Source organism: Alnus glutinosa, chromosome 6, assembly GCF_958979055.1.
Source record: "Alnus glutinosa chromosome 6, dhAlnGlut1.1, whole genome shotgun sequence".
NCBI lineage: Eukaryota > Viridiplantae > Streptophyta > Magnoliopsida > Fagales > Betulaceae > Alnus > Alnus glutinosa.
In genome coordinates, this window is record NC_084891.1 from 25,854,911 (window position 1) to 25,882,578 (window position 27,668).

General features: G+C 39.2%; 1 protein-coding gene across 6 annotated transcripts in view; it reads left to right on the plus strand.

The window, feature by feature from the left end:
* Positions 1-27,668, plus strand: part of LOC133870294 (BEACH domain-containing protein B) — a 70,090-nt gene that overhangs the window by 29,689 nt on the left and 12,733 nt on the right. For all 6 annotated transcript variants that reach the window (XM_062307381.1, XM_062307385.1, XM_062307382.1 and 3 more), the window contains 25 exons: positions 47-205; positions 340-489; positions 7,504-7,659; positions 7,852-7,893; positions 8,043-8,387; positions 9,234-9,407; positions 9,618-9,778; positions 9,902-10,217; positions 10,306-10,738; positions 10,875-11,211; positions 11,350-11,538; positions 13,233-13,494; positions 13,701-13,892; positions 13,991-14,209; positions 14,323-14,499; positions 15,252-15,367; positions 16,174-16,638; positions 16,799-17,012; positions 17,877-18,098; positions 18,285-18,758; positions 18,866-19,189; positions 19,309-19,761; positions 19,901-19,947; positions 20,035-20,128; positions 20,840-21,046. In XM_062307381.1, the coding sequence (XP_062163365.1) occupies positions 47-205; positions 340-489; positions 7,504-7,659; positions 7,852-7,893; positions 8,043-8,387; positions 9,234-9,407; positions 9,618-9,778; positions 9,902-10,217; positions 10,306-10,738; positions 10,875-11,211; positions 11,350-11,538; positions 13,233-13,494; positions 13,701-13,892; positions 13,991-14,209; positions 14,323-14,499; positions 15,252-15,367; positions 16,174-16,638; positions 16,799-17,012; positions 17,877-18,098; positions 18,285-18,758; positions 18,866-19,189; positions 19,309-19,761; positions 19,901-19,947; positions 20,035-20,128; positions 20,840-21,046 (5,928 nt within the window). The remainder of the gene's footprint in view (positions 1-46; positions 206-339; positions 490-7,503; positions 7,660-7,851; positions 7,894-8,042; positions 8,388-9,233; positions 9,408-9,617; positions 9,779-9,901; positions 10,218-10,305; positions 10,739-10,874; positions 11,212-11,349; positions 11,539-13,232; positions 13,495-13,700; positions 13,893-13,990; positions 14,210-14,322; positions 14,500-15,251; positions 15,368-16,173; positions 16,639-16,798; positions 17,013-17,876; positions 18,099-18,284; positions 18,759-18,865; positions 19,190-19,308; positions 19,762-19,900; positions 19,948-20,034; positions 20,129-20,839; positions 21,047-27,668) is intronic.

Below are 27,668 nucleotides of genomic sequence, written 5' to 3' on the forward strand. Positions count from 1 at the left end.
TTGAGCTGATCTTTTTTACTCCTTTCATATTTTATTACCTTCTCAGATTGTTTCATTCAGTGAGGAAGATCAAAAAGCAAAGCTGCAGTTATGTTCCAAATATCTAGAAACTTTTACTCAAATAAAGGAACGAGAAAAGAAATTCGCAGAACTTTCTATTGATCTATTAGTTGGGATGAGAGATATGCTAATGACTGATCCAGTGGTATGTCAATTTTTTGCTTACTTTTGATGTGGTCATATATTGATATGCATGCATGAGTGTATGAAGGAACACACACACACACACATATACGTTGTTTTCATGTTTTGACGCCTCACAAATTTGTGTTACTTCAGTACTATCAGGCTTTGTTCCGTGATGGAGAGTGCTTTTTGCATGTTGTCTCTTTATTGAATGGTAACCCTGATGAAGCAAATGCGGAAAAATTGGTTTTGAATGTCCTTCAAACTCTGACCTGTTTGCTTGCGAATAACGACGCCTCAAAGGTAATCCTCTTTTTTTCTTTGTCTGTTCTCTCTTTCTTGTCAGTCTTTGTAATATGAGCGGAATGCTTCTTTTTTATTCGTATTTTTGTCCAAATAACTTGTTGAGTTCACTGTTTGCCATATGGTTTATAATCGTAATTGCTTTTTTTGAGTTATTGGGGAACATTGGAGACTGTCAAGAATTTAGCTCTCCCATATGTATGCTCATTATGGGTTCTATTAGTTATGTATTTACACGTAGAGGCTAGTTATGCTAGTTTCCTAGGTGTGACATTTAGAAAGCTAACTATTATGACTTAGAAGTTATATTTGTGGTTACTTCTATGCCAAATGGTTAATGAGTAGGAATTCGTTATGAGAAATTAACGGTATTTATGAGTCCTTAATTATTGGGTGGCTGATTCTATGGAAGCTTTGAGCCCGGGTAGTATGTGTTTGCTGATTTTTTACTTTATTGTTTGTTTCTTTCCTCTGATTAGGGGCTCTTTTGTATACTTCCTGTGTACTAAGGTTGTGCCCCTCTACGCTTTTTAATGAAATATTACTTATCAAAAAAAAAATTCTATGGAAGCTTTAAGGCCAACTCAAGGGTTGGTGTTTCTATCTCTGCTTTCGAGTGATCCAGCTGAGAAAGCAGTTGTTGTGCTTTCTGTACAGGATAAGGGTAAGTCTCCCTCTCCGGTGAGAAAGCAGCTGTCTGTGTCGACTTCGGTTGTTAAGGAAGGTGCGTCGACTTTGGGTTCTCCTACCGCCATTAAGGGAGAGGTTTTCAGGGTGAATGGTTTGACCCAATCTTTTACCGGTGGTGAATGAAGTGAGTAGGCAGCCCTCGTAGGGGTAGGGCTATATATCATGATTGTCAATAGCTAGATATTCATATAATGAGATAAGATCCTCATTATATGGCTAATAGAAGGGCCTATAATGATAGTTATAGGTCAAAAGTGGCTAGTAGGGGCTTAGGGGATGGGTTTTTTGTGGGTTGTGCTTTGGTTGGGTCGGTGTTGAGGCTGTTGCTTTTTGTATACTTCGTGTGTGCTAGGGTCGCCTTACGCTGTTTTTTAATAAAATTTGCACGCACTTATAAAAAAAAAAGTGGACAGTAGGTTTTGGTCTGTCTGGAGAGGTGGTTGCATGGGAACATGAAGACGAGGTATGGGATGGGGAGGATGAAAACTCTCCTTACCCTTTGGGTGTTTTACCTCCCGATTTGGCCTTGGATTGGTAGTTGGATAGTGATGAGGATATGGATCCGTCATTGGCGATTTTGGAAGCCATTGAAGAGGACTTTCATTGGAGAGTTAAGGTACTGCGTCCAAAGACCAAAGGTAAGAGGGAAGTTTTGAATCTGGTAAGCTCCATCAACTACGGTGATTCTAGCGCATTGTCCCGGCGTAGGAAAGGCAAGGCGCACATGGTGTAGGGTTGGGATCTTCCGTTGGTTTTGGGTTTGAGAGCTTGGGTTTTTGAGGGTTGTTGGGTTTTCTTTCTTGTTGTAGGCTGCTTTGGTAGTTCCTGTGTACTTAGGGGCGTCTTACGCTTTTTTAATAAAACCTTTATTACTTATAAAAAAAAAGAAATGGCATGGCCATAAAAGTTAAAGTAGTAGAATGAAAATGTTGAGATGGATAGCAGGCTAGCATGTAGATGATTGGATTAAAAGGGCCAAATTGAACTTGGGTGAGTTGAGTTACTCAACTCAATTCTAATCCTCGAACCTATTACTAAGTTGTATTTCAGGATAGTGATTACAATACTGCTATTAAGATAATCGAGAATATTTATGTATTTATATTGTGAAGGGAATTCTTCAACATGATCTAGATGTGCTTTTACCGAAATGAGAGTAACAGGCCTAGAGGTCAACACTCTATGTTCTTCGACATGGTTAGCAGGAATGGGTAAGACGTACTGTTACTGAGGACATTTGTGGGGAAGTTGGATTAGATGGCTTGTATGTGCAATATAGAGTAACAGCTGCACTGCTGCAGTTTCTGGAAGCGATCTGGTTCAATTTAACCGATGTTTTGGCCCTTTGCTCCTCATGAAGTGAAGTGCATTGTCTAGATAATTTCTACTTATTTGGTTTAGCTGAGTTGTTAAGTACTTTTGCTATTTCAAAGCTTATGGGAATTTTCTTTCTTGATTACTGAAAATGTCAGAGCGCTTGATTTTATAATGTTTCCCTAGATAAGCATTGCATATTAGGTGCAATGGGATCTACTCGCACTTTCAAAGGCAAACAAGTCTTAATCACTGATAGTATAACTTCAACAAGCTTTTTAACCCCAAGGGGTTGGCTCAAGTGGTAAGGGCCTTAGTCTTTCTGGTAGTCTCATGAGGTCTAAGGTTTGAATCCCCTTGGATGCAAACAATTCTTTGGGGCCATCCTGTTGGCGAAGTCGGAGTATTACTCGATCCGTGTGGAGGGGACGCTTTACATGGGTCCGAGGTTTACCTGACAGGGAAACCAAGCTTTTTGGGTTTCCTCTAGAAATTTTAAGCGCTTTGAGACTTGTATTATGATTCATTCTCTGTAAATGCAGTGTGTTTTTTGATATTTCTGTCAATGTATTTTTGTTGAGATCTTGGAAGGCATTAAAGGGGGGAATAAAGCCTAAAGACTTATCATTAATCATGTAGAGGTTTGCCTTGGTTGGTAACAACACCCCTGGGACTCACTCCATTGATCACCCTCATCCCTGTCTTCACCTACACCAACTCTCGACTCAGAAACCAACCGATGCTCACCATCCAAAACTTCCGTAACTCCAATAGAAAATTGTTGCTGTCTGCTCTCTGCTACTTCAACTCCATGTGTTACGAATAAAGACTCTTGAGGCCCAATAACTGCTGGCGTTGATGTCAAGATTCCTCCAGCAATAATATCAGTGAACTCTGAACATACCTCAAGCTTCCCCTTCGCCCCCACGGCCTGTTTTGATACGGCCCCAAATACATTTCTACTGTTTGTTTGTTTCTCTATCATTATCAATAGGTCGCCTTCTGGGTTTTTTAGTAGTTCACGAGGTCTACAAGAAGGGGATCCTTTGTCTCCGTTACTGTTTGTGTTGGTGATGGAGGCTTTAAGTCGGATGATATCTGCAATAGTGGAAAATGGTTGACTTTCTGGGTTCTCAGTGGGATCGAGATCTCAAGAGGCTATAATGGTGTCTCATTTATTATTTGTAGATGAGTCTCATAGTAGGGCATATATTCCTTTATGTGTGATTTTGTTTTTTTTTTGAAATTCTCTCCGTTCTCTCTCTTCTTGTCCTCCCGCTCATTCCTTCTGTCCTGCTAGTGGCGGCGCGTGTAGGCGCGTCACGCTAATTCTTGCTTCGGATTGGTTCGCTGGGTACGATAGAAGGGCTCGTATCGCTTCACTGGAGTTGGCCCTCAGTCCAAATGGATAGACGACTTATTCTAGGGATATGAGGCGAGTCACGCTAGGGCTGTGAGGGATGGATAGACGATTTCTGGTGGAGGCAAAAGCGTTTGTCTTCTCGGTCAATGAAGGGGCGTCAGTGCTAAGGGTGGAAGAAAATCGGAAATTTTATTCCGGTGCGGTGTTTCTGAGCAACCAGTGCATCGAATGGCTGGGTTCGACTATGGAGGTGCTGAGGGGGGGAAATGGTATGCCCGATTCTGTCAAATCTTTCCGGGAAGAGGAGAAGGTGACGATAGTACGCACTGGAGGTAACATTAATGGCAGGTTTATGGAGGTAGCGGTCTATGGGGTGGGCGTTCATAGAGGGTTTCTTCGCATTCCTGAGGGGCGGGGTGGATGGGGCTGGATCAAGTTCATCTCTGAGCTGCGTAAGGCCTTAGTAGTGGTTGGTAATGCGGCTGGGTGCGGGCCCGGTGGTTTCTCGCCGGAAGAGAAGTCAAGGGGGAAGGTGGGGGTTTGGCTCGGGAAGGCTGCGGGACCTCTGTCTTTCGCGGAGGCGGTTCGCTCGTCGCCAACCATCTTTGCATCTGGTGGCCGGAATAAGGTCGCGCAGGAGGAGGCGGCCTGGTGCGAGGAGCAGCTCACGTTAAAGGACCGGTCCTGCGAGATTTTTCGGCAGGCGGTGGACTGTTACGTCTGGGAGAAGAGTTGTTTGGTTCCGGCCGGGAAAGACCTCGGTGGCGATGGCTTCAACGTGCGAAAAGTCAGAAAGTGTAGCAGCAGGGACAGCGATGTCAGAGTCTGCAGAAAGATTCTTGAACAGGTTGGAATTTGGCTGGATTGGGTGAGTGGGTCTAACGTGGGCTGGAGAAGGAGATCTTCTGTTGGGCTGAAAATGGGCCAGTGCAGGTTATCCTCAGTTAGTAGGCCATGCTGGAAGGTTGGTTATAAGAAGTTGGGCTCTAAGCCCAAGCCCAAGAAGGTTAAGAGGACTTCCCCGGAGCAGATTTGTGGTCTCGACGAAGCGAGATTGGAATCTGGATCTTCGGGACTGGGCTCTTTGGCGCCGGAAGCCGTGGACGGGTCGAGTTCTACCGGTGGGGGGCTCAAGGGAGGTTCGTCGTCGATGGAGGGTGCTGCCCCGGTGGAGACTACGGCTCTTTCCGCTCATCATGTTTTGGACTGGCAAGATGGGTCTAGGACGGAGAAGATGACGATTGGCGTGGATGGAGGGATGTCGGAAAATGGAGAGCTTCCTAGCGGGTGCACGGCGATGGTTGAAGATATCTCAGTGTGTGCGGTGAAGCCCATCAAGCGTCTAGAAAGGTCTGGGTGTGGCTTATCCTCGGGTAAGCTTGGGGGAATGGAGACGGGCCATAAAGGATTTGAGTTTCCCTCTGTGGGGGCGGATGAGTTGGGAGAGAGGATTCGATTGTCTCTTCCAGTGATGACGGACAGTGGGTCGCTCATTTACCCGTCCGAAACAAAATCAGTCATGAGGTATCAGCGGAAATCGAAGGCCAAAGCGAGTAAGCTGGATATTCCCTTGATTGAAGAGGCAGTGACTGCTTTGTGTTCGCCGATGACACAGTGCTCGGGTACTTCCCAGGCGTTGGACGGGTCTGTGGGTCAGAAATTGCCGAAGCTAAATGGGGGAGTGGGCCTTCGGCGAGGGTTCCTTCTCCCGAGAAATCCTTTGAGCGACTGTATATCAAAGACAGAAGTCAAGGGTGAGAATCCCAAAGTGAATGGATTAATCCAATCTCAGGAGTGGCCGGTTGGGTTTAACCCAACCGGGGAGATTGTATTGTGGGATCAGGGAGAGATAGGTGATTCTCCTCACCCCTTGGGCGTAATTCCTCCTGATCTACTCATGGAGTGGGAGTCCGATGGTGCTGAGGATGAAGATTTGGCCCTGGTATTGTTGGATGCCATTGAGGAGGATTTCCATCGGGATACTATGGGGAAACGGCAGAAGAACAAAGGGAGGAGGGAGCTGCAGAATCTGAAGTGCTCCATTAACTATGACGGTGCGAGTGTGCGTCCTTGGAGTAGGAGAGGAAAGGCTCAGGTTCTGTAGTGTGTGGGTCGGAGGTGGGGTTCAGGTGTCGTGTCTTAGGGTGTTGGGTTTCGAGGGTTCTTGGATGGGTATGTGGTGTGCTCTTTGAGGGTTTGGGTTGGGGTTAGATGCTATCGTGAGATGGCTTGGGTGGGTTCTCTCTTCCTTTTTTAGGGCTGTTTTTTTATTTTCAAGCAATGCGTTGTCTTGTATACTGCCGGTGTACTAAGGGGCGCCTGACGCTTTTAATAAAGTCAGATTATTACTTATCAAAAAAAAATTTATTATTTGTAGATGATACATTGATCTTTTGTGACCCTAATGTTGACCAATTCCGAGATCTGAGATGTTTGCTACTATGTTTTAAAGCAGTTTCGGGGCTGAAAATCAATTTGTCTAAATCTGAGATTGTTCCTATTGGTGAGGTAGGGGATGTGGAGGTATTGGTCGGATTCCAGTGTGAAGAAAATCCTTTGAAGTAAAGTCTTGCTATAAGGTATTATCTAGTCCTATACAGTCTTCTTTTCCGTAGAAAAATATTTGGAAAGTTAAGGTTCCCCCGAGAGTGGCTTTCTTTGTATGGACGGTGACTTTAGAAAAAATTCTAACTTTGGACAATTTACGAAAGAGGAATATTATTGTGATGGAATGGTGCTATATGTGTAAGACTTCTGGAGAGTCCATTGATCATTTGTTCCTTCATTGTATGGTTGCTACAGAAATGTGGAGTACAATCTTGCAGCTGTTTGGTGTTGTGTGGGTAATGCTACGATCGGTGAAAGAGATGTTGGGGAGTTGGAGGGGGCAAAAAGGCAACCAGACCTTGATGCTGATTTGGCGAATGACTCCGTTGTGTTTGATGTGGTGTATATGGAGGGAACGGAATGCACGCAGTTTTGAAGATTGTGAGACTGGTTTGATTAACTTGAAAAAATTGGTGATACAAACCTTGTTTATGTGGAGAGTGAAGATATAGTCTATGTCTGAGTGTTCTTATTCTAATTTTCTAGATATGTGCTCTATTTTCTCTTTAAATTAGGGGTTTTACGTATACATCCTGTGTACTATGGGTTACGCCCCTTTGTGCATTGGAAACCTTTAACGTATTTTGGGTAACTTCTCTCTCCTTTATCATCAGGGAATAACTTGGAGTTCTCTTGTTAAGAACTTTCTTTTTCTCTTGTTATTGTATTCTTCTTCTTTGTGCATTCTTTTTTATTGTCTTATTCTCCTACGTTATTTTTTTTGGGGGGGCTATTTCTTATCTAAAAGGGCTTGATTGGTTGCTAGTCAAGGTGGGTTTTTTTTTTAAAAAAAAAAAATTGTTTTTGTTGTCTCTTTTTTGGCGATGACTTGAGCAAGTGTTGGTGTTGCTATGGTGGTGCATAGCGGCACTATCAGTAATGAACTATCAGTAATGAAAATGATGGTGGTGATAGTATTTGTATTTAGTTGACACTATTGTTTATCTAGATGACTTTATGGTTGTATTCTCCAGTTTATTACTTATCAAAAAAAAAAAAAAAATCTAAGTAATTATACATTATTTAATATGTTTTTGCAGGCTGCATTTAGAGCTCTTGCTGGAAAGGGTTACCAGACATTGCAAAGTTTGCTGTTGGACTTTTGCCAATGGCATCCAAGTGAAGGGCTTTTGAATGCGCTGCTTGATATGCTTGTTGATGGAAAGTTTGACATAAAATCAAGCCCAATAATAAAGGTGATTTGATGGTCCACACCTTCTCCAAGTTTCTGAACATTTTTAAGTTATTGTTATTTGTTTATGCTTGGGGCTTACTCAGTTTTCTGTTGATGATTAAAGATTTTACATTTATGCTTTCAGTTTGAGACATGAAATTCATATCTGACTCATATATCTCATGTATATATATATATATTTTCCTTGACTCAGAATGAAGATGTCATCATACTCTATCTATGTGTTCTGCAGAAGGTTGGTGGTTTGTTTCCCTTTTGTTGTTCGTACCCATTTCCTTGATTTTTGATTTGTATATTTGTGAAATTCTAAATGTCATTTGGCTTTTTTCATTCTATATTAAAATACCATTTTGTGTCATACTTGCTATTTTTGTGATTGGGCAGAGCAGTGAGTCATTGCAGCATCATGGACTCAATGTGTTTCATCAGCTGCTTAGGGATTCCATTTCTAATCGAGCATCATGTGTCAGGGCAGGAATGCTAAACTTTCTTCTTGATTGGTTTTCCCAAGAAAATAATGATAGTGTCATCTCGAAAATTGCTCAGTTAATTCAAGTCATTGGTGGGCATAGCATATCTGGGAAAGAAATTCGCAAAATCTTCGCCCTCCTCCGAAGTGAGAAAGTTGGGAGTCGGCAACAGTACAGCTCACTATTGTTGACCACTGTTTCGTCAATGCTAAATGAAAAGGGACCGACTGCCTTTTTTGATCTCAATGGGAATAATTCTGTAAGCCCTTATGCCATCCTTAAAAGCAAATTTAAAGAACAATCACTTCCAGCTTAAATTCATGTGAAGTTTATCATACCAAAGATTTACATAAGTTTCTGGAGCTTGTCATGTTTGGGCTGTTTACCTTATTATAGAAAAATGAGGATAAAACCTGCTACAATGAAGAACTGTAATCACGTTTGATTTGATATAATTCTACTGTCTTATTCTATATGATATTCAACGTGCTTTTCATGTCATGGCCATAGAAGTTCTGAATGTGTCTTAAACGTGAAGAAATGTACTTGATCAAGCTTTTCTGATTCATAAGGCTTCTGGAGCTTGCTTGTGGATGTGGCTTTTCATGTCGCATTTTGATAGCTAAGAAGTATGCACTGGCTTCTATAGTGTTTGAAATAAGGGATAGGTCCACTCTCAACACTGGGCTATCGTTGAATATCAACTTGCAGAATTTGTTATGTTGCGACAGTGATGCTTCTATTTTCGAAAATGGATGCTCTTTTTTACAGCAACCATTTGATTTTTATTAGATGCCTTTTTCCAGAGATCTCAACCATGTAGGAGAGGATTCCAGATGAGGGTTGTTTCTTGTTCATTTATTAGTTTTGTATGTCTTGGATTAATGCTGGTTTTATTTCTGTTGGATATTAAGAATTATTGTCTTGAAGGAAATTTTGGGTGCGAAATGAGAATATTTATGAAATCATTCTGCTCGAAGTTCTTTATTCTGCATGAAATCATTAGCAATGTTTGTCGGGAATGGCTTAATCTATTCTGTATTGGCATTTTAGGTTATTCCTGATTTTTTTTTAAAAAAATAATTTTTTCTTTTATATCTTGTAGGGGATCGTAATTAAAACGCCTGTGCAGTGGCCTCTCAATAAGGGTTTTTCTTTTTCATGTTGGCTTAGGGTAGAGAACTTCCCACGGAGTGGAACAATGGGTCTTTTCAGTTTTCTCACTGAAAATGGGAAGGGGTGCTTGGCTGTGGTTGCAAAGGACAAGCTTATTTACGAGGTAAAAGACATGTATACAGTTAGGAAATTCTTTGGTGCTTAATTTGTGTTCTATCTGAAAGTGTGTTTCATTAATACAATCTGATTGCAAAAATTGTTCAAATTTTGGCTTGTTGCATTCTGAATTGCCTTGGCCTTTATGTAATTTTACGTTGTTAAGCTTGCTGCCAATATCATTCTATCAGTGACAAGTTTTTCCTGCCTTGTGCAGTCATTAAATCTGAAGCGACAGTGTGTCCAGCTACGTTCTAATCTAGTCAGAAAGAAATGGCATTTTCTTTGCATTACACATAGCATTGGAAGAGCTTTTTCTGGGGGTAGCTTATTGAGGTGTTACGTGGATGGTGATCTTGTTTCATCTGAAAGATGCAGGTTTTAGGCCATCTCTATCCTCATTCCATATTATTTCACTTCCTCTTACAAAAAAAAAGTTGTAAGATTTTTTTCCCCACAAAAATGAGAAATTTCCCTAACTATAATACTTTCTTGTTTTAGATATGCAAAAGTTAATGACTCATTGACAAATTGCACAATTGGTGCAAAAATTAATGTGCCTATACTTGAAGAAGATCCCACTTTGGAATCCATCAAAGATTCAGTTCCCTTTCTTGGTCAGATTGGTCCTGTTTATTTGTTTAGTGATACCCTTTCTTCTGAGCAAGTCCAGGGCATCTATTCCCTTGGACCAAGCTATATGTATTCGTTCCTTGAGAGTGAAGCGGCACCTTTTTATGATCACCCGTTGCCTAGTGGAATTCTTGATGCCAAGGATGGTCTTGCATCCAAAATTATCTTTGGACTCAATGCACAGGTTTGCTCTCTTATATGTAAGAATTATTATCTCTAAGATCACCATTTTGCCTGGCTATGAACTCTAAGAAGTTCGTCTCCTCTTTCAGGCAAGTGATGGCAAGGCATTGTTTAATGTTTCTCCAGTGTTGGATCAGGCATTGGATAAGAACTCATTTAAAGCAACTGTGATGGTTGGTACACAATTATGTTCGAGACGCTTACTGCAACAGATAATTTACTGTGTGGGGGGTGTATCTGTGTTTTTTCCTCTAATCACCCAGTCTGTTAGATATGGGAATGAAGAAAGTGCACATTTTGAGTTTACATTGCTTGCACCTATCACGAAAGAGCGTCTGACTGCTGAAGTTATTGAGCTAGTTGCTTCTGTCCTAGATGAGAATTTAGCAAATCAACAACAGATGCATCTTCTTTCTGGATTTTCAATCCTTGGATTCTTGTTGCAGTCGATTCCTCCACAGCAACTTAATTTGGAAACTCTTTCAGCTTTGAAACATCTCTTCAATGTTGTTGCAAACTGCGGTATATTTTAAACTATTCCTCAGTTTATATTTAGTCAGCTTCACATTCATGTGCTGATTGTCTCTTCTGTTGCTTTTGCTCACTAGACTCCTAAAAGTTTTTCTTTTATGTATTTATGTTCTCTCATTCCCTTCAGGCTTGGCAGAGCTGCTTGTCAAAGATGCTATATCTAGCATATTTCTTAATCCTCTTATCTGGCTCTACACTGCTTACAAGGTTCAGCGTGAACTGTACATGTTTCTTATCCAGCAATTTGATAATGATCCGAGGTTGCTTAAGAGTTTATGTCGGCTCCCACGTGTTCTCGATATAATACGGCAGTTTTACTGGGATAATGCAAAATCTCGATTTGCCGTTGGCAGCAAGCTTATTCTGCATCCTACCACAGAACAACTTACTGGAGAGAGACCTAGTCAAGAAGAAATACGTAAAATTCGCCTTGTCTTATTAAGTCTTGGCGAAATGAGCCTCAGGTGTAGTTTCTTTATCAGAAAAGTGTGATCTTTAGTCCCCTAACACACACTTGCAGTCATCTTTTCCTTGTCTGATGTAGCAAGATCATTTTCATCTGTTTCAAGTTTTCATTTAAAGAAGTCCTGGGTGATATGCAGGCAGATTATTGCAGCAGCAGATATAAATGCTCTCATAGCTTTTTTTGAGACAAGCCAGGATATGACATGTATTGAGGATGTTTTACATATGGTTATTCGTGCTATTTCTCAGAAGCCACTGCTTGCTTCTTTCCTTGAACAAGTCAATACGATTGGTGGCTGTCACATTTTTGTCAATCTTCTTGAGAGGTGAGTCCTCAATGCTACAAATTCAATGATAGATGAAGTGATGAACTTTGACACTGGAGCGATAACCAGCTCTGGTACATTGCTTAGAGTTGGATTTATTTTCCAGTTTCAGTAATGTCTCCAACCTTTTGTTGGACATGTTTGCTTGAGGTTGGAATAATCATCAATATATAAACTATGCCAATTCTCTTCCTCTCAATACAGAATAATTTAATATTGACAGATTCAAAGAATTTAAATGGCATGCCAAGCCTTGGATGCAATAAAATGTAATGATGCTTGCCTGTTGAATAGGTGCAACACAATGAAGTGGGCAAAAAGATTGGCAATGGGTTTAGGGTCTAGGGAATGAGTTTAGAAGATGAGTATGCCTGGAGAATATCTGTAGTGGAGCAACACAGCCATTTATGCTGCTAATTTACAGCAGCCTTATTCATAATTAATACTATAATGTAACAGCCTTTAACATCTAATACTTATTTGGGGGATAAACTCTGTTCTGTGATTTATATTCCATCATATCTGTTATTTATTAGTAAATATTAACATCAGGCGTTGGAATGGAAAAGCTCTCATGATGTAGGGGGCCTTATTTTGGGGGCTTTCAGGGCAGGTTTGGGTGCTTGATAGGGGTTGTTATTGTATTGGGGAGCTTCTAATGTTTCTTGGGTGTTTGTTGGGGGCTTTCCTTTGTTTTTTGGGTTCTTTTGGGTTTCTTGTGATTTGCGGTGCTTCTTTTGTTTCTTGGGTGTTTGTTGGGGGCTTACCTTTGTTTTTTTGGGTTATTGGGGCTTCTCTTTGTTTTTTGGCTTTCCTTTGTTTTTGTGGGCTAACTGGGTTGTTTCTGTATATACTTCATGTGTACTTAGGGGCGTCTTACGCTTTTTTCTTTAAAAAAAAATATTAACATCAGCATTTTCTTAATAATTTAAATGCAGAATGTTCTTTTGTATATTTCATACCTGTTATGAGTTTGTAATAGGACTATGTCATGCCTTCGATAGTAAATGCTTGGGTATTATCTTCAGATAGTGTAACATGGCATTTGTTGTTAAATTTGTAGAGAGTATACAAATTAGTACATTAAAGCTTCCTTAGTTGATATGTTATTGGGTGGCTATTGTGAAAACAATTATGTTCTTATGCTTGAGTAAGAAAGAGTGGCAGCTGTTTGTGAGATATGTTGTGGGTAATGGATTTAAAGTTACAATTGATGTTCTCTTTTGGAAGACAAACCCAAATCTATTGTCTGCATATTGTCTAGAACCCACACTATTCCAATTGAGCAACTTCGGCCTGTTCTCCCCAAGGGAAATTCCGACAGTTTGTTTCCTATAAATGTGTATTATTCCACCATGGTCTAATAAAATGTATGTAATTGCTAATATTATTCTAATTCTGAAATTGAAATTAATACATTAATTATACTGTTGTTGCAAATAACCAATTATGAATGGCCAGGGTATGGATGAGTTACATGTTTCTTTCAAGCTTTAGAATAAATGTAATTATTATTATTATTTTTTTTTATCATTGTTTTAATTAATTTGCAAGTTGCGCATCACTTTCTCTGTAAATGCTTCTTTTAAATGATGTGAAGTCTGGCTGGAGGCTGCAAAAGCAAGTTTTTGAAATCATCATGCAGGATATTGCTTGATTCTCATATCGTTTAACTTCTGATTTGTCATTAACAGGGACTCTGAGCCTATCAGATTGCTTAGCTTGCAGTTCCTAGGAAGACTTTTGGTTGGTCTCCCATCTGAGAAAAAGGGACCGAGGTTCTTCAATCTAGCTGTTGGAAGATCCAGAGCACTTTCAGAAAACCATAGGAATATCAGTTTGAGGATGCAACCAATTTTCTCTGCCATAGCTGATAGGTTGTTCAGGTTTCCGCAGACAGATAATTTGTGTGCCACCTTGTTTGATGTCCTTCTTGGTGGTGCTAGTCCCAAACAGGTAATTGCAACATTGTAGTGAAACCACTTTTTATTCTACATGCATTGTTTCTTGTTAGTATTTATTCTTTGATAAAAATAAAAAATCTATTTTGGGAACTTCAAAGGGGTACAGGCCTCATTCTATGCAGGCAACATTTTTTTTTTTTTTTTTTCTAGTTACTAAATGCTATGGAATTTAACTTTGAGTTAGAACTTTTTTTACAGGTGTTACAGAAGCAGAACCAGGTGGACAGGCAGAGAAGCAAGGGACATAACTCTCATTTTTTCCTCCCTCAAATATTGGTTCTCATTTTCAGATTCCTGTCGTGCTGTGAGGATGTGTCTGCAAGAATGAAAATATTCAGAGATCTACTTGATCTTCTTGATTCAAACCCTTCGAATATTGAAGCTTTTATGGTATTAGTTCAATAAATCTTTTCTGCAGCTATATTTAGATATATATGCTTAAGTTGATGCTTAAAAGTACTGTCTAAGTAGTCAAATTTTGTAAACAGGAATATGGGTGGAATGCTTGGTTAATGGCTTCTGTGCAGCTTGATGTGCTAAAAGACTACAAAGTTGAGTCACGAAATCAGTGTGACAATCAGATGGACGAGCAACACCTGGTCAGGAACCTGTTTTGTGTTGTTCTTTGTTACTATATGCATTCTGTAAAAGGTGGCTGGCAACATTTAGAAGAGACGGTGAATTTTGTAGTCTCACACTTTGAGCAGGTTTGTTGGAATCTCCACCATGCCGTTAATATCATGTTTAATTTAGTCTGTAATTCTTGTTATTATTTCATATTACACAAATGATGGGTTTGGTTAAATTTTTTTCTTCACAGAGAGGTGTCTCTTATCAATACTTGCTTCGTGATGTATATGATGATCTAATTCGGGGGCTGCTGGAATTATCTTCTGAGGAGAATATCTTTCTTTCTCAACCATGTCGGGATAATACATTATACTTACTAAGACTGGTTGATGAGATGCTTACCTCTGAAACAGAGCATAAACTTCCGGTATACAACTTTCAAGACTTTTCAACTGGATTATTGCTGTATGAATTTTAATTGTCATTGTTGAATCATATTATTTGCCACTGATTTTTGCTTAGACCCAACCTTTCGACCTTGCTCCCCCCCTCCCCTCCCCAAAAAAAAGTCATAAAAAGGAATACTATCTTAAAAAATCAAATTGAGCATTTGTTTCGTGTTTAGTCACCTAATATTATTTTTCCATTTCTTCAGTTGATCCACGCTATGTAATTCATGGATGATTCCCTCATTCTTCCCCTTCTTATGGGTAATTGATTAAAAATACTGGAAATGATCACTTATCCCTTGGCGGTTAAAGTTATATATCTATACCATCTCCATTGTTGTTAAAATTACATGACTTACATGCTCACTTTGTTCTAGTTAGTCCTTAAGGTGCTCTGTATTTTTTTTTTTTTAAAGAAAACCCATGGGTAAATTGGGTGACTAGCTTGGGCTGATATAAACTGATGTCAGAATTAGATAAACGCCTTTAGATGTAGGTTTTTGATATGCTAGTTGGACATCCCTACTCTTTCGTTTTTCTAGTTCTTATCTGAGGTGTTGATGTTGATTATATTCAGAATGAAGCATTCCATTATTCTAGAAGCAGTGAGAGTGCATAGAGGTCACATTGCATTGTCTTTTTATGAAACAGCTCATAACTTTCTACTTATGTACTTTGTTGTTTGTGCCCCAAAGGGAATATGTTAATTTAATATTGTACTTTCTTGCAGTTTCCTGCCGGAAATGCTGATTTTTCTCTTGACTCCTTAGAATTAGAACATCACAAAGATTATTGCTCTGCCTTATATGAGATCTTGCAAGGAGAATTTGATGATCAAATATCCAGGTATTGCTATGAATTTTGAAAAACTTGATTTAGACCCCAAGTTGTTATTAATCCAGTTTATCAAACAAAAAAATTATCAATCCAATCACCACAATCAACATAAGTAGAAAATAAACAAGACAGATTTGGTGATGAAGTGAAAACCTTTTGAAAAAATCTTCAAATGTAAAACCACTCTGGGGGCCGACCCGTTCATCTGCCATCATAGTAGCATCAGAACCTCTGGCCTTCTTCTACATTGATCATCTTCACGAACGAACCTCGTTCGCTTTAGCCCAGAACTCTGGTGGCTATAGGCTTTTATGGTGAGATTATTCCTTTGTAGTTATTAGGGGTATCTTGGTTAATCAATTTTTTCTTTGAGTTCATACTTTTGTACATAATATTGCTTTTCTATATGTAAAAGCTCTTGCTCCCCATTAAAACTGGTGGGGTGGGTTGTGAGTTCTAGACCCATTGGTGCATGTGTAAATTATCAGTATATATATATATATATCATAGTTTTACTAACCCTAATCAGTTGAGATTAAGGCTTCACCCATATGTGTCACTGACTCCATATGCTGACTCAATTGGTCACAACTAATGGAACATAGATATTAACTTGAAATATTAAAGCTGCATGAATCATGGAGAATTCCATGATCATATGGTACCATTTTTAAACATATACATTGACATGGGGTAAGTAATGCTTATTTTCATTTTTGATGATTTTTCTTTTCAAGCTTGAGTTCCTCATGTGCAGCTTTTACTTTGTGGTTTTGGTAGTGACATTACCTTTTGCTCGATTATTTCATTTCTAGAAATCTGCGGGGTGGTAAGCAGCCAATCACAAACGAAGATGACGTAATTGATGAGAAGTGGTGGAAACTATATGATGATTTGTGGATTATTATTAGTGAGATGAATGGTAAAGGACCAAGCAAAACATTACCCAAGTCATCATCATCAGCAGGTCCGTCTTTTGGCCAAAGAGCACGTGGCTTAGTAGAATCACTGAACATTCCCGCTGCGGAAGTGGCTGCTGTTGTTGTATCAGGAGGGATAGGCAGTGCATTGGGTGGAAAACCAAACAAAAATGTCGATAAGGCTATGCTTTTACGAGGGGAGAGGTTCCCACGTATTATTTTTAGACTTGTCATCCTATATCTTTGCAGATCTTCATTGGAAAGAGCATCACGGTGTGTCCAACAGGTCATTTCACTCTTTCCATGTTTTTTGGCTGCTGATGATGAGCAAAGCAAAAGCAAATTGCAGCTTTTCATCTGGTACTATTCCTTTAATTTTTAGAATGACATCTGAACATTTTCATTGATCCAGAATATTGTTTTTCTAGACTTATTTAAGCAAATTAGGTTATAGAATCATGATTACCTTATTTGCTGCATTCTTCACAAGAAAAGTGACTTTGGTTAAAATTGTGCCCAGGGCTTTGCTTGCTGTTAGGTCACAGTTTGGATTGTTAAATGAGGATGCTCGTTTTCATGTCATATCACACTTGATTCGAGAATCTGTTAACTGTGGAAAATCATTGCTTGCTACTAGCATTGTGGGCAGAGATGACAACTCGGATTTAGGCAGCTTTTCGAAAGAAACAGGATGGATTCACAACCTAATTCAAAAGGATCGAGTACTTGCAGCAGTAAGTCTTAAAGCTGTATTACTTATCAAAAAAAGTCTTAAAGCTGTATTAGTGTTGTCATACTCGTGGATTCATCAACTTGTGTTCTTTGAGTACCATACACAAATTTTGCTGATCTTGTGTTATTATCTGATGCCCAAGTCATCTGCAATTCTGGCTGATTGCATCCAAGATATCAGTGGTTTGACAAATACTTTAAATATGAAAGCTGGTATGGCATAGCAATAGTACATTCAAGGCACAAAGAATGGGATAGCAAGGGAGAGGAAATTTCCTTAAACCTATCACATTGTATTAAGGAACAATTTTTGTCATTCCACCATAAAAGTATGTATAGCATTAGTATGACTATTAAGTGTAGTTGCTAATGTCCACAGGCATTTTTCCCCATCGACCTGTAATCAAATCAATAATTTTAGTCATACTAACCTTTATTCTACATTAACAAAAATGTTTAGGAATTGAAATATGAAAAAATAAGTCAGTTTAATGTCTCACATGTGCACTCCGCATGCCACTACCCCTCATTCCTTTCTAAATTCTAAAGACCCACTTTTTATTCATTTCATGAAAATGATTATTAATGAAACGGTGGATGGTGAATGTGTTTGCGGCATGTATTACTAGGACTTTTTGATTGACTTATCTCACCTTTTTTCTTTGTTTGTTCTAGTTACTATGCTTTTTGATTGGTAAATCAGTTTGTTTTTGGTTGAGAATTTTCTCACAAACTCAAGAGGACTCGAATATTTGACATTAGCAATCACTCCATACTTATGGGCATGGAAGTGCCATTTGGCCCAAAGGCCATTTGCTCCATCTACCATGATACCAAGTGTTTAATTGTCTAAATTCATTCTTCAGGTTGCTGATGAGGCAAAATATATGAAGATATTAAAAGCCGACCGCAGCAAACAATTGCATGAGCTCCGTGCTAGGATGGATGAAACTTTCTCTGCTGAATCTATAAACAAGAAAGCTTTTGAAGATGAGATAAAAAGTAGCTTGACTTCCGTTCTTGCTTCAGATGACAGTAGAAGAGCTGCATTCCAGCTTACTCACGAGGAGCAGAAGCAAAATGTCACTGTATGTGTACAGTTTCCAGTGTTATTGAAAATACTTAATAATGTCTTATATTTCTTTCCTCCACCCCCCCTGCCCCCCCCCCCCCCCCTTTTTGGTCTTTGTTTGCTTGTTGCCCCCTTTTCCTTTTGGAAATTATGTTGACTGTGTCATCAGTATGTGTATAAATAATAAGTGCTGCTTTGACAGGAAAAGTGGATACACATGTTTCGCGCCTTGATTGATGAGAGAGGTCCATGGTCTGCCAATCCTTTTCCCAACAATGCCCTAACACATTGGAAACTTGACAAGACAGAAGATACATGGCGACGAAGACAAAAGCTAAGACAAAATTACCATTTCGATGAAAAGTTGTGTCATCCTCCCTCCACTGCTCCTAGTGATGAGGCTACTCTTCCTGTTAATGAAAACAAATCTGGTCTTGTGGGGTTGATTCCTGAGCAAATGAAGCGCTTCTTGCTGAAAGGAGTACGGGGGATAACTGATGAAGGGAGCTCAGAAAATAATGATAATGAGACTGAACCAAGTGGGCATAAGGCCTCCATCTCCAAGGATCCTTTAGACGCTCAGTGCTTGGAGCTGAAAGACAGCAGTGACCGGAAGGATGTTCTGCAAGACAGAATAGATTCTTCTTCCTCGTCTACGGAGACAGAAACTAGTGAGGTTTGTTTGATTAAATTAATATGTGCATGAAATGTAAATAAAATAAAATAAAATAAATAGATAAAAAGGGTTAACCACATTGCTTATTTATTGATTGCATTTTTCAGGTTCTTTTGTCAGTTTCCTGTGTACTTGTAACCCCAAAGAGGAAATTAGCTGGGCATTTGGCTGTCATGAAAAGTGCCTTGCGTTTCTTTGGTGAATTTTTGGTTGAAGGTACTGGAGGATCATCAGTGTTTAAGAACTTCCATGCTTCAAGCAATTCTGATTTGACCAAGTCTGATCAAAAGCAGAAGTTTCTAAAGTGGCCTAATTTTGATTTGGTTTCTGAGAAGGGAACCACAACTGATTATTTTGATCCAATGAATGAAAATGTGCATCAAAAACACTTAAAAAATGTTAAGCGCCATAGGAGGTGGAACATAGGCAAGGTGCGGGAATAACAATCTCAATATTAGTTTCTGCTCTTACCTTTACTTCTCACAAACTTTTTTTCATGTTGTTTTGTTTGTCTTGTTTTTTTTTCTTTTTTTCTTTTGGCTGATTGTAGATAAAAGCGGTCCACTGGACTCGGTATTTGCTCAGATACAGTGCAATAGAGATTTTCTTCGGTGATTCAGTTGCTCCCATATTTTTTAATTTTGTGTCACAAAAAGACGCAAAAGATGTTGGAACCTTGATAGTTACTACCAGAAATGAGTATTTGTTTCCAAAGGGAAATAGTAGGGACAAGAATGGAGCTATTTCATTTGTTGATAGACGTGTAGCCTTGGAGATGGCAGAAACTGCAAGAGAGCGATGGAGAAGAAGGGATATAACGAACTTTGAGTATCTAATGATTCTCAATACACTTGCAGGAAGATCTTATAATGATTTAACTCAGTATCCCGTCTTTCCTTGGGTCTTGACGGATTACTCCTCGGAGGTTCTTGACTTTAACAAGTCATCAACCTTTAGGGATCTCTCGAAACCTGTTGGAGCGTTGGATTTGAAGAGATTTGAGGTTATATTATATTGTCTTTAGTTTATGAGATAACATAATGAAAGCAGGTCTCCCTAAGATTAGTATTTTAATGAGTACTGAAAAAAAAAAAATAGTAGTATTTTAATGAGTATCTCGGCAATATGCTTGATCTTAACAGGTGTTTGAAGATAGATACCGGAGTTTCAGTGATCCTGATATACCCAGGTAATCTCCACTCCACTTACAGGACATATACTGGTTTTTTTTTTTTTTTTTTTTTTTTTTTTTTTTTTTTTTTTTTTTTTTGTGCAGTTTCTACTATGGGTCTCATTACTCAAGCATGGGGATTGTGCTCTATTACCTTCTTCGATTGGAACCATTTACATCTCTTCACCGTAATTTGCAGGTACTCATTGATGACATCATGAGTTAGTATCTTATGGTGTCTGATAATTACAGAATATATGCATCCACAGTGTGAGACAGATATACGTTACACACAATGCTTTGTACAATCCTTAGTTATCTTCCATTTACAGTTGGTTATTTTTTCATGAAAATTAGTTTCAAACTAATTATTAAATATATATATATATATATATATATATATATATATATATATATATATATATATACAATTTTTATTTTTGTTCGTCTTGAGGTTCTGCTGGCCTTGTCAATGAGAATATCAACTCTACCTGAGAGATTTGAAGTAATGCCATTCAATTTAACCCCTCTTACGACAGGCACATTCTATCATTACGTTGTTTAGGCTATGTTCTTTGAGTTATCATTTTCTTTTTTTCTCGATGGTTTCATTTTTATTTATACATGATAGGAAGACTAGTCTCATATAAAATGTTTATAACATAGGATGGTGCCAAATAAATATGCCATATAAGTGGCTTTAATCTTCAAAGTAAGAACATTATGAATGTTCATAATGCCTACACGAAACATTACAGAATACATACTAGAAAAGTAAATACACAATATAATATGTGATTTGAAAATTGTAAAATGGATAATTGGCGCTCATTCATATCATTGATATGAACTTACTTTTTAATTAAGCATTCGTTTGAAATCCTAACGTTATTTATTTGTTTCTGGTCAGGGTGGCAAATTTGACCATGCAGATCGCCTCTTTCAAAGCATCGAGGGCACATATCGAAATTGCCTTTCTAATACAAGTGATGTGAAGGAGTTGATTCCTGAGTTCTTTTACATGCCAGAGTTTCTTATCAATTCGAACTCGTATCATTTAGGAGTGAAACAAGATGGTGAACCAATAGGTGATGTTTGTCTCCCTCCATGGGCCAAGGTATGTGAATTTCCCTTAAGCACTTCAAGCTACGACAAGGCATAGCTTGATTACTACAGTTTTTTTGATAAGTAATTCATATCATTGATAGCGCAGAGTTCTAGTACACAGGATGTATACAAGAGAGTCCCCATTAATGGCTAAAAGAAGAACAAAAGTCTACAAATTCTGAAAAGTTAGAAACATGAGAAATTTATACGCCCGTCCAAGTAAAAAAGTGATTTGACCAAGATGTTATTGAGCTCTTCCATCGACTTCTCACGATCTTCAAAACATTTTACATTCCGCTCTCTCCTTATGCTCCACATTAAGCACAATGGGGATATCCTCCATGCGGCTAAAACTGAACGACTTCCCACCTAACATCGCCAACAATCTAACAACTCTATCACCCTTCTAGGCATAAGTCATTCTACTTCGAAATGCCTAAAACTCGCACTCCATAATTCTCTTGCCACTTCACAATGAAAAAAAAGATGATCTATAGATTCCCCACTCTTCTTACACATGCAACACCATTCCACCACTATTACTCTTCTCTTTCCATTGCTTTTGGTTTATTATCCTTGTTGGAGTTTGATGACTCTCTTTCATAGAGGAATACTATATAGTATTTTTAGGACTCCATGTGTCATTTTCAGAACTAACTGACAAGTTGCACAAGTTAGCTCTGCAATCTTATTGGGGGACAAATATGATAGTTATGGAGAAAATGGACCTTATGATGAAAGTAAATTGTATAGCTGATTTTAAGGGTAAATTGTATTTTCCCACCCTAAACTGTATGGCCAGCTGCAATGCCTCTTCTAAACCTTAAAACTTGGGTCAACTCTCTAAATCATGAGAGAATTTCTAATGTTCCCCTGTAATTAAAGTTTCTCCAATTTCTAGTACAAAATTTAAAATTTTCTTGCCAATCAAATTATCACATAAATGTGCTGCTTCTTTTTTGTGATCATATGATAAACATGTGGAACTTAAGGCTTTTTTTTTTTTTTGTTAAGTATGGAACTTAAGGTTAAATATGATAGAAATTGGAAAATTTTAATAGTTGGAGAACAGTGCAACTAATCAAATAGTTACATGTTGCTTATTGAAATTTAAACTTTAGGGGCAACATTACAAATCATCCTATGACCTAGGGTAGAGAAGCACAATTTAGCCTAAATATGATATCCCTCGTTTTATTTACCCTAATATTATATCTTTAGTTTTATGTGTTTGAATATGCTTATCTAACTCAGTGCAACCTTCTAATTTAGTGAGTCCTTCCTTAGATGTTGGGCCCAAGGCTCTTAATGTTGGAGCAAAACTGTTTGACAAATCTATACTTGCTCTCTGTAATTCAGAAATGAACTTGGTAAAATTTGTTACAAATTGAACCGTTTGGGTATCGAATATTTCGAATATGAATAATATTCAGAATCTGATCACGGATTTCAAGGCAATGAAAATGTGTTTGGATGTTGAATATAATTTAGATTCTTTTGAATATGTGTTTGGGTGTTGAATTTAAAAGATTGGAAAAAAGTGTTTTATAATAGTATAAAGTGATTGGAAATGATTGGATTGTATGAAAAGTTGTGTATAATGATTGGTATGGTAAAAAATAATAATAAAAAATATATGATGGGTTTTAAAAAAGTGTTTTATAATAGTATAAAATGATTGAAAATGATTGGATTGTATGAAAAGTTGTGTATAATGATTGGTATGGTAAAAAATAATTAAAAAAAATATATGATGGGTTTATTCAAACTATTCAAACTTTATTCAAGTGACCCATGGGTTTTATTCAACTTGGATCCGGGTATGGGTTTTTGAATAAAAACCCGGTTCGAATATTGAATATCACTACGAACCAAACGCACCATAATTATTATTCCAAACTCGCTAATAATCATGTAACAAACATGTCTTATTGCGTCAACTCTCCTGTAAAGGAGATAGGAGACAAGATATTCGATCTGGCTTTTGACATTTGTTTTTTTTTTTTATAAGTAATTTAAAATTCAATAAAAAGCGCAGAGGGGCGCAACCCTAATACGCGAGAAGTATACAAGAGAGCCCCTAAACGGGAGGAACAACTAATAAATTAAGAAAGTCTACAAAAGTAGAAACACCTAGGTGGCAAAGATGGGGTGCTATCCATAGATATAGCATGTTAAGAAGACGCTTCCTTAATACTACCATTGCAGTCTCGACATCTTCAAAAAGCCTCGCATTCCGCTTCCTCCAAATGCTCCACAACACACAGTGAGGAACTAAACGCCAAACATTTTTTGCTAGGCCATGCCCTCGAGAAGCACCCCACGTAGTCAACAAACCCAGCACCGATTGTGGCATGACCCATACAATTCCACATAAAGAAAACATAAAACTCCACAGCTCACGGGCGGTGTCGCAATGAAGTAACAGATGATCAATAGACTCCCCCTTCTTTTTACACATACAACACCACTCAATAACCACAATATTCCTCTTTCGCAGATTGTCATGAGTTAAAATTTTACCTAAAGCTGCAGACCATACAAAGAACGCCACCCTTGTCGGAGCCTTAGCACACCATATATTCTTCCACGGGAAAGATGGACCTTCTTTCCTACTAAGTGCTTCATAATATGACCTTACTTCAAAATAGCTCCTTGTAGAGAGGTTCCAAACTAACTTGTCACCCTCTCCTTGTCGAATCGGAGTGGAGTACAACCGCTCGAAGAAAGAGAGCACCATCTCCATCTCCCAGTCCTGGAGTTGCCGCGTAAAGAGAACATTCCAATGAATATTGCCATTATGAACCGCCATATTATCTACCACCATTGCCGCTTTGTTCCTCACAAGACTATACAGAACTGGAAAACAAAGCTTCAAAGGTCTCTCCCCACACCACCGATCATGCCAGAAACTGATATATGACCCATCCCCTACCACAAACCGAACATAATTGCAAAACTTCTCCCACCCTTTCCTGATATATTTCCAAACCCCTACTCCATAGGAACCCGACATCTCAATAGAGCACCACCCACCCTTTAGGCTCCCAAATTTGGCGTCAATCACCAAACGCCATAAAGCCTCTCTCTCCCTACCATATCTCCACAACCATTTACCCAAAAGAGCTTGGTTAAACTGGCTGAGGTTGTGAACTCCCAACCCACCTGAATGCAACGGAGTACAAATCCTGTTCCATTTCACTAAATGAAATTTGGCCTCATCCCCTATGCCACCCAATAGGAAATCCCTCTGGATTTTTTCAAAACGGTTAGCCACCCTCAAAGGAATAGGGAACAGTGACAAGAGATACGTGGGGAGATTGGACAGCGTGCTCTTAATAAGAGTCAACCGTCCGCTCTTTGACAAATACATACACTTCCAACCAGCCAGCTTCCTTTCCATTTTCTCAACCACCCCTTTCCAAGTAAGAACGGACTTGTAAGAGGCACCCAAAGGCATACCCAAATACGTCATAGGCAAAGATCCAACCCGACAACCCATAAGATGGGCCAACCCTTCAACATCCTCCACCTCACCAATAGGAACAATTTCTGATTTTCTTAAATTGATCCTTAATCCCGAAACTGCCTCAAAACAAAGAAAAATGCACCTCAGATGTCGAATTTGTTCTTCTTGCGCTCCACAAAAAATCAACGTATCATTAGCAAACAATAAATGTACTAGGAGACAAATGTTTTTTCATCTGAAGCTCTCTCTGACCCAACTAATATCGACAATAATTTTGTCCTGGAAAATGTAATAATATGCAGACCTCACTCCACCCAAGAATGTGGCAACTGGTTCATTCTGGCCTTGCTTGCCTGTAATCCTTCTTAACTTTCAAAAAGGAAAAACAATTTCCAACACGGCCTCCCTCCCCTCTCCTCTCTCTCTCTCTCTCTCTCTCTCTCTCTCTCTTTCTCGATGGTGAGTTCTTTGTGCTGGTGGTCGGTTTAGTCAAAGGAATTTGCTTTGTTAGTGGTGGGTGCTTTCACAGGCATTAGGATCCATGAAAAACGCAAAGGAGTGACGAGGTCCATTCTTATAGACAAAGATGAGGCTGCATGGTTGCTTAAGTTTTTTCATGATCTGGTAACTGTTCATGACCGTAGAGTGTTCTGGAACCAATCCGTTTCAGACTTTCCTCGGATTCTTGCACAACAATGCTCCAATAGGCATGGTTTCTTTCTGATCATAGAAGAATATGAGGGTAGAAGAATATGAGCGTTTGTGTCAGGCCTAAGGGGTAGGGCGGCTGGCTCAAGCTCCCCTATGTTGCCCTCTGCTTCACACAAGTCACATTTCGGTGATAGCCTCGATCTTCGCAGCATCAGGAAGACGTTGGAGAACCTGCATGTGGAAATCGGGTATTGTCTGAAAGGTTTGCACTTGCTGGAAGATGATTTGCTAGGTAGTGGACCTAAGCTTCCCGGTCCTAGCTCTTTACCCAGGACCTAGCCTAATTCCTTGGGCTCCAGGCTTCCCCGGCCCAAATCCATAAAGCCCTCAAGCCCCATATCGGCCCGAGGTCCTTTAGAGCCAGCCCAACTCTCAAAAGAATTTCATGCTCGAGGCAAGTTTGAAAAGAGCTTTAGTGCTACTTTTGTCTCTTTGATTCCTAAGAAGACTGGTGCCATGGATGCGAGAGATTATCGCCCTATTAGTTTGGTAGGGGGGATTTACATGATTATTTCAAAGGTCCTCGCGAACAGGTTTAAATCAGTTTTGGGCAAGATTATCTCCAACTCTTAGAATGTGTTTATTGGTGGTCGACAAATATTGGACTCAGTGCTTATTGCCATTGAATGTGTGGATAGTCAATTTCGATTAGGGGACCTTGGGCTGCTGTGTAAGTTGGATCTAGAGAAGGCTTATGATCATGTGAATTGGGATTTATTGCTCTATTTGCTGCACCGTTGTGGTTTTGGGGAAAAATGGAGGGCTTGGATATGTTTTTGTATTTCTACGGTGAAATTTTATATTCTTGTGAATGGAACCCCGTTGGGGTTTTTTTATAGCTCTCGTGGTTTGCGACAAGGAGAACCTCTTTCTCCTTTATTGTTTGTGGTGGTTATGGAGGCTTTGAGCTAGATGTTGATTGCCGCTTTGGATCAGGGCAATTTGACAGGGTTTTCAGTGGGATCCAGGGAGTTCGAGGCTTTAGTTGTGAAATCATTTACTGTTTGCTGATGACAAGTTGATTTTTTGTGGTGCCCAGGAAGAACAGATTCGACATCTGAGGTGTATCTTTTTATGCTTTTAGGCAGCTTCGGGTTTTAGGATTAACTTAGGAAAATCAGAAGTTGTTCCTATTGGTGCAGTAGAGGATGTCGATAGGTTGGCTCACCTACTTGGATGTCGGGTCGCTTCTTTGCCTTTGCCATACTTGGATTTGCCATTGGTTGCTTCTTACAAATCCGTGTCTATTTGGAATGGTGTTATTGAGTAAATGGAAAGGAGGTTGGCTGGATGGAAGCATATGTATTTGTCAAAGGGTGGGCAGCTAATTCTTCTTAAAAGTACACTACACTCTCCAATCTTCCTACATATCTCTTGTCGCTGTTTCCTATTCCAGTGAGGGTGGCTAATCATCTTGATAATATTCAAATGGCTTTTCTTTGGGGTGGTATTGGAGATGAGGCCAAATTTCATTTAGTGAAATGGAACAGGATTTGTACTCCTTTGCATTCAAGTGGGTTGAGAGTTCAACTTCATCCAGTTTAATCAAGCTCTTCTTGGTAAATGGTTGTGGAGATATGGTAGGGAGAGAGGATTTATGGCGATTGATGATTGACGCAAATTTGAGAGCCTAAGGGGTGGGTGGTGTTTGAAAGAGGTGTTGGATTCCTTTGGAGTGGGTGTGTGGAAACATATTAGGAGGGGATGGGAGAAGTTTTGTAATTTTGTTCATTTTGAGGTGGGAGATGGGTCACATATTAGTTTCTGGCATGATTGGTGGTGTGGGGATAGATCTTTGAAGCAGTACTCTCCAGTTATGTTTAGTATTGTGAGGAACAAAGATGCGATAGTGGTGGATAACTTGGTCGTTCATAACGGAGTTATTCAATGGAATGTTCTTTTTACGAAGCAAATCCAGGATTGGGAGATAGAGATGGTTCTTTCTTTCTTCGAGCAGCTTTCCTCCATTTTGGTTCGACATGGAGAGGGCGACAGGTTAGTTTGGAACCCCTCTAAAAGGGGTTTTTTTGAGGTGAGATCCTATTATGAAGTGCTTATTAGGAAAAATGGCTCATCATTTCCGTGGAAGAGTATTTGGCGTGTTAAGGCTCCGACAAGGGTGGCTTTTTTTGTATGGTCAGCAGCTTTTGGTAAAATTTTGACGCATGATAACTTATATAAGAGGAATGTCGTAGTGATTGAGTGGTGTTGTATGTGTAAGAATAATGGATAGTCTATTGATCACCTATTACTCATAATGACATGCCATTTCCTGAGATTGTCCATAGTATGGATCTTCCTTAGAGTCGTCGACCAAGCGAAAAAGGCCACCCTTAAGAAAACCTTCGTCTTCCAAATACTCTTCTTAGGGAAAAAAGTGGCATCGTTACCAGCAAGGACGCTTTGGTAGGAGCTAACGTCGAACAATCCTTTTTTGGAATGGGACTACCAA